The 7,684-nt window shown below is 41.4% G+C and overlaps 1 protein-coding gene across 1 annotated transcript; it reads right to left on the bottom strand.

The window, feature by feature from the left end:
• Nucleotides 1-1,253: 1,253 nt before the first annotated feature.
• Nucleotides 1,254-2,853, bottom strand: LOC148036266 (uncharacterized). Its single transcript, XM_087679113.1, has 3 exons — nucleotides 2,225-2,853; nucleotides 1,917-2,127; nucleotides 1,254-1,472 (listed from the first exon to the last, which is right to left on the bottom strand). The coding sequence occupies exons 1-3, from the start codon at nucleotides 2,648-2,650 to the stop codon at nucleotides 1,432-1,434; spliced, it is 678 nt and encodes a 225-aa protein (XP_087535239.1). The 5' UTR covers nucleotides 2,651-2,853; the 3' UTR covers nucleotides 1,254-1,431.
• Nucleotides 2,854-7,684: the final 4,831 nt, after the last annotated feature.

Below are 7,684 nucleotides of genomic sequence, written 5' to 3'. Positions count from 1 at the left end.
ATGGCAACGGAAGAGGAAGAGAGTTTCTGTAGTAGTGCTCAAGCCTCAATGGCTACTGCATTGGTCGACTTTGGTGTAATGCACCACATTACTTGACCTATGAAGCCCAGAGTGCTTTTGTGAGAGGACAGTCGACGGGGCTTTAGCGTGTTGAGGCTGTTGTTGGATGAGGGGGGCACGTGCACACAAAACCTGTGCGGGGCATCATCAGCCACTAAACCTCACGCGTGCTTGATGGGTGGCTCACCACCACCACCACCACCACCTCCTCCTCCTCCCCCCCCCCCTCGCACACCCCCTATTTATTGCCATCAGCGTCGCAGCCAGAACTGCGAAGTGCAAGTGCGCATCCTACCCGTCGAGAACCTCGAATCTTCCTCCAAACCTACTCAATCGCCACTGTGCGTCCTCCCTATGGAGTGCAAATGGTCCTATCGCCCCATCCACACCGCCCCTCCTACGCCCACCCACCTCGCCATGTAGCCCATGGTGCCGGACCTACAAACGGTCAATGAATTGAGTGCTTAATTAGAGAGGGAAAGAGTCGGGAGAGAATTCACAATTTAGGTCCACTTGCATTCAGTAAAAGGGAAGACGGTGAGAATGATAGAAATTAGAAAGGTCCACTTGCCCCAACTCGATGCAGTTCGACGCAGAGAGAGAGAGAGAGAGAGAGAGAGAGAGAGAGAGAGAGAGATTAGAAAGGTCCACTTGCCCCAGTTAGAACTGCAAGTAACCCCATGCAGAGAGAGATTTGGGAACATTATGCAACTGCCTCATAGGGGTTTGGTATGAGGTTCGGTAAATCCGTCAATTACGAGTTTAATAGATAATAGATCATAGATAGAAGAACGTAATAGATAACAGATGCATAGAATAGATAATAGATAGATATTATAAGTTAAATATATATACACACGCCACCCCACATATGAGGATCCTGCTCCAGCATACCACTTTCCTGCGTTGTTCAATATATTACCCATGTATACACACACCACCCTAGATATATTAAGGATCCCATTGAAACGATTAAACGAGAAGGCCAAATTATGATAAAAAATGGGAATGTTCAGAATTTGACCAGAATACCATCACAGCTTAATACTGAAATCAATGTACGCACAGATCAAACCATAAAAGAAAGAGAGGAACCTATTCATCAGCTTAAGGAAAATATCCTACCCTCTATGCAGCAGTCATCAGCTAAATGACAATCTGCTACCTATAATCACCAACATTGCTACTAGGTAGAAGGAAAAAACTGTGACCATATGCATTTTGCTGTTAAAACGGTGTACATTCTACCAATTATTACACGTTTAGACACAGACAAGGGCAAGGGTTCCTATACATGTACACAAATCAAAAGCAGCGATGCTAAACAAAAATCAATGTTGAGGCATTGGCACTGTTCTTGATGTAGGGTGTTCAGTTCTCAAGTAGAGGATCTCGGTCACCGGATCTGGCGGCTGCAATCATCAAACACAAACACAGACATCAATACTTGAACATGGAGCTGTGAATGAAGTGCAAATTGCTATATATTTTCCTTAATATGTTAAGAGTTGTGTTGTGATTTCTTTTTTCTTGTGCAATCATTTCTGTATACCCAAGGCTGATGTCTATATATGTGCAATCATGTGCATCCTTAACCCTCTTGAAATGCATATCCAAACTTTCATGATCCCACAAATGCATATTAGGGAAGTGTGCACTGTAAATAAGTGGTGCTGGCTCACCAAACTTGCATATGTAGCTTGCCTAGACCAGTCATGAATGAAGATTAGCTCTCAAAAGTGTTTATATACGGACTGCAATGATCCAAACATGCATATAGTGGATGTGTTCATTAAGGTAGAGCCCTTGAAAAAGCCTGATTGTAGAGAGGCAGTACAAAAAGAATTTGTTCATACCCAAGTGAGCCATGGTGGATATCAATAGGAAAGCAATTCCGGTAACGGCCAAGTCAATACCGAACAGCACTCCCAGAAGATACAGCCCATAGGCCCCAACCAATGCAATATTCAGGATGGCTAGAATGACTGACGCCGCTGCTGAGCCTGCTAGCGAGGGCCATGACTTCAAGCTTCTCAATTCATACCCCATGAGCAGCTTCACAAAGCCCTACAACAAGAAGGACCCAAGACATATATCCATGTTACAAATTACAGAAATTCACCTGGGTATAAGAAGAGGCACGATTCAGGTTCAAGAGCCTCACATGCACTACAAACCAGCCAAACACGAGCCAGACGAAGGCAGCCCCCCTGCGAACACGCGCTTGCAAGAGCAGCCATAGCCCGACGGCCAGATGCAGGATGCCCAGCAGCAGATACGAGGTGGTACCAGGGGCGCCAAATATCAGAAGGAAGTGGAGGAGGGATGTGACGCCCCCAATGAGGAGGATCCAGGCCACCATCTGCTGCACCGAGATGCCAGTGAACACGATGGGGATGGCGATGCCAAGGATCCCGACGAGCAGGAATGCGGCACCACAGATGGTGAAGAAAAAGCGGACACGGTCGAGGTATTCACGGGCCATCTCAGAGCTGACGGTGTTGAGGCCGGGGAAGAAGAAGGCGCGGGGGCGGGTGGGGCGCTCGGTGTCGCCGCTAATGGTTCGGTAGTGGGGCTCTCTGTCAGCCATTTGGCGGTGTTTGTGTTTTGGGTTTGTGGCGTCGCGCAGCAGAGATGTAACAGGGGGGGTATTGCGTATGTCTTCTTCTTTCTCTTCTTGCTTTGCTTCTCTTTGAGTGTATGTGTGTGTTTCTATAAGCACTGTGCCTTACTGTAGTTGAACCCTTTTCCACTCTACCTCGCTCCCAGACACAGAGAGAGAGAGAGAGAGAGAGTAGCAGAGAAGACTTACAGAGAAAGAGAGAGATCATACCCTACATGCCTTCGTCTTGTTGCCTAGCGTCTTCCGCTACTTCGCCCAGCCCAAGTGGCCGCACCACTGCCTGCCACGCGTCCCCTCCGGACACGTGTCCCCCTCTCATGCCCTGCCGCGCTAGCACTCAGCCTCACATTCTTCACTGCGTCGCTGACGTGGCGAGCACCTCGCACAACAATCTTAAAAAGCTGTTCCCACCGCGCTGGGATTCGCAACCTGCGTGGGAACTCTTTGTGAACTCTGCGCGTTCGCATGCCATGGAGTTTGCAATCAGTTGGCAAGTCGACAACCTTTTCGTGCCGCCAGCTAATGCACTGTCGAGAAGCATTCGCTGCTTACTCGCACGTGTCAAGAGCTTTTTAGTTTGTCAATCATCTTCTGATTGGCCAGCATAGTTTTCTTAGGTCTGAAAATCATAATTTATTATTCAGAAACTAGCTTGTATGAGCAGATTTAGTCTCTATGGCCTCCAACTGGTTGGGAACCTTTGAACTCGGTGGAGACGAGTTCTTATTTGACCACATTACTTTTATCTAATATAATCCCCCGAAGTTCGAGTTCTTGCATTATTGTCTTTAGCTACCAATAATCCAAACATATCACCTTTACCTATCCATAAGCCCATATATGTAGAAGGACACTTATGCAAGGTTGTTCATAGGGCCTTTTATAGGGTCAAGAACTAACTTTTATTCTGCTACCTCTTGTGGATCACACCATGGATCACAACTACTATGCGGCTCTTCATGGAGAAGATGGAATATTTGAAGAGGCTGATTTTTGGTGAGCTCAACAAAGAATCAAGATGATCATGTTAATATCGTGGGATATTCAAGGTCTCTATGGCAAAAGAAAAGAGATTCGTCACTCGGTCATTAGGGAGAGGAAACCCAAGTTAATGGCCTTGCATGAGACCAAGCATTGGTTTTAAAATCTAACAAGCCTTAATATTCTTAACTTTGTGGTCTTCATTGACTCTTGTAGAAAAGGAAAGAGGGGAGCCATGCTATATGTCAAGGAGCACCTCATGCCTTAACAATGGTGGCTAGAAGGACACTACTCCTTTGTTGCCACAAAAATAATACTAGGAAAATGAAACCTAGAAACTTTTTCATGTCATATTCTCCACTTCATCACATACAAAATTTACTTGCATGTGTAAAAGAAAGAATGTCATTGTGAGTGTCTAAAAATGGAAATGAGAGATTTGCATACTCCACAAACCAAATAAACTATGGTGAACAGCAAACCAATTTAGAATGTATGGTCCAAATAATCCCTTGAGTAACTTCATGCATAAGTTATGTTGGAAATGGATTTTCTTCTATTGTTGAAATGACCTTAGATCAAAGCATTTCTCTCCTTGTGCTAAGTAGCATATTTGAAATGTAAATTGAAGGCTTTTTAATCATCTCATAAAGATCTTTTCCATGAACCCAACTTGCACCACTTCCTCAACTCCTACCTCTTAGTGGTGGTAAGGTGGGCTATCCTATGACAATGTTTAAGGATGTGCTAACGTGAATTGGCCTGAGGTGGTAACCCGCCTACAATTTCATATATTAAAAACAACACTGTCAAGCAATGCTCACAAAAAACTTTATTCTCAAACAACTGGTAAAAATAAAGGTAAATTCTTGAACTACATAGTTCTGTGTTCAAATTGTATATTAAATGTCAATTTATAACTAAAATACTTGAAAATTTTGTTGGTATTTTTGAGAACATAACAAAATTCCAACTAGTATTTTACAATCCCAATTGGCATAAATACACTATGTTGTCAAGCACTCAAAAAGTGCATGAACCACACTATTCAAAAAGGCTAAGATAGCACTCAAAAAGCATTAATATTCATACTTGACTCTTCCAATTGTCTCCTAGGTACTTGTTTCTTCAAAAGTCATCATTGGTATGTTTACGAGTGCCAACGAATCAACTTATTATTTATTGCTAACAAAGGAGGTCAAGTATCTTTTGTCCAACTTAGATGTATGTTTCTTGAGAAAAGACTTCACATAAAGATAAGGAATAATAGGAGCTCATTTTATACACTTTAATAACCTTTTGCCTACTTAAAGTTAAAAGATGCTATTATCTCAAATAGATGCATATCCTTGCTTTATAACTAGATAGACAATGAGCGGTTGTGTAAGTTAAAGGAGGCTTTATGAAGTGTAAGCTCAAAGCTATCTTTAGCATGTGTTCACTCAAACATACATCTACTTTGTGAACACTTTTTTTTTTGTTCCTACTTGATAGGAGTTAAAATATTTCCATATTTATTGTTGTTTAGTTAAGTTCAAATCTTCCACCTTTACTATTGTTCAAGTAAGTTTAATTGATAGTAGTTCTATAGTTGCACACATAATATCCTAAATATGATCACTTTATGGATTTAGTTTGCCATTAGCCAACAATAAACTTATGATGAGGTGTTCAAAACCACATTTCTTGATGTTGTAGCTATTGCTTTTGTTCACAAAATGCAAAATTGATTGTGTGCTTAATTACAATTCTCGTGCTAAAGAGAGCTTATAAACTAAGAAATTAGAAAACATAACATATAAAATAGCATGCATCAACTTCATCTACAGTACTATATTATCTATAGTATATTATTGTAGATAGTAAGCATTCACAATTAATATCTATGTATTGAATGTCTACATGCTATTCGGATATGCTACATGGCTATGTTGATGCTTGGAATTGTTGTTTATGCTTGGATATACTTATGTCAAGCTCTACATCTTGGATTTTAGCTTGGTTGGTCGCATTTGGGCAATGGCTATTTGCTCCAATGATTTCCACTTGTGGGCTTGAAAGTATATGCCCCTCGATGTATACATGATATAGGTTGGGTACCCAAATGCTAAGAGCTATATGCATTGAGCTTCGTTTTCTACTTTGGAAACTCCAAATTTTCTCTGGTGGGAATACTTGGTACTTTTACACAAAGCTTGGTTCATTTGAATCACTAAAAGACTCTCTTATGCTTTATTGGTTTATGCATATAATCTTACTGCAGAGCATAGATGATTTTAGTGGCTATATGTCGCAAAATAGCTATACTTCTATTTTTTCAGATTTTTTTTTTCGAAACTCAAGTAGGTTGAGTTATAACTCCAAAAAATTTTATTCGCCAACATTTCTAAGGAATATTGAGATTTTGAAGGCTCTTTTGCCATTCATATGAAACAAATATTAAAAGAAATATATTAAATTTGCCACAGTATATATAAGTTATAGGACATATATAGAAACATTCGCCACATGTACATATGTACTCATACACATAGTACATACATAGACACATGTTACATACTACTTATCCTTGCTCCTTCTTTACATACTCATACACATGACTCACACACACCCCTCCAGACTCCACACACACACATTACTCAGAATTACATCTACTCTTGTATTCATACATACATATACACAATTATTAGAACCAAAAGGTTTGAGATACTCATGGTTCAATAACTTGAGCTAGTCAGACCTTTGAAGCATGCATCTTGAAAGTTACAAAGCAAGAGAGAGCTCTACCTAAAACCCATAAATGCTAAGGGACTTCCCCTCTTCATAGACTTGAGCAAAAATAATGCCTCCCCTTCGATGAATGGTTTATCCAAGAGTAAGCTAATTTCAACAAGGTGCTAAGAACTCTCTCCATTTCCACATCCGAGATTTCAGCAACACACTAGGACCATGTTGAGATTGAGAGAGGTAGAGACGGAGTGAAGAGCAAGCATGCTCTCTCCTTCTTCCATTCATTCATTATCTCATAACCACACACATAGAGTAAGTGTATACAATAGTACTAAGGTCCATAGGACCATTCACACTAGGTCTAAGACCACTGGCTTATTTAATGACCCACACTTGCTGATACAGCTACACAAGGTTAATGTCGGTCATACATACTAACAGGAGAATAGTATGAGCTTGATATTCTAACACTCCCCCTCAAGCTCAAATCATCTGATGAACTCCAAGTAGCTGTCTTAAACTACTAAACTTATATTTACCCAAAGACTTGGTAAAGATATCTGCAACCTGTTCATCAGTCTTCACATGCATAAGATCTACTCTCCCTGCAAGAACCATCTCTCTGATAAAATGGTAGTGTACCTCTATGTGTTTTGTCCTGGCATGGTATACTGGATTCGTTGCCAGGAGTACACTACTGAGATTGTCACATAATAAGGTCACCGGAGCATCCACCTGGATATCCAAATCAGCCATAAGCTTGAGCAGCCATGAAATCTCACATGCTGCCAATGCAGCACCCCTGTACTCTGCCTCAGTACTAGACAATGCAACCGTTGGTTGCTTCTTGCTGCTCCAGCTGATCATGCCACTTCCAAAACCAAAAGTATAACCACTCGTAGATCTGCGATCATATGAGCATCCTACCCAATCCGCATCTATGTATCCAACCAGTTTCAAGGGATTATCTCTCATATAGAACAGGCCATAATCTACAGTGGACTTAACATATCTCATAATCCGCCTAACAGCATCCAAATGTGGCTTCTTGGGCTTCTGCATAAACTGACTTATGAGCCCAACTGCATAACTCAAATCTGGCCTAGTGATGGTCAAATAGATCAGACTTCCAACCATCTGTCTGTACATAGTCACATCCTGAATTTCAGCTCCAGTGCTGATGTCCAACTTGACATTCTGATCAAGGGGTGTATCCAATGGTTTGCATTCAGCCATGCCATACTTTTTCAGCATTTCTATGGCATAATGTTCCTGCATCAGCCATAAACC

The sequence above is a fragment of the Lygodium microphyllum genome, chromosome 5 (genome assembly GCF_053477565.2).
Source record: "Lygodium microphyllum isolate KBCC chromosome 5, Lygodium_microphyllum_v1.1.10, whole genome shotgun sequence".
Lineage (NCBI taxonomy): Eukaryota > Viridiplantae > Streptophyta > Polypodiopsida > Schizaeales > Lygodiaceae > Lygodium > Lygodium microphyllum.
This window is presented reverse-complemented; position numbering and strand designations above follow the sequence as displayed.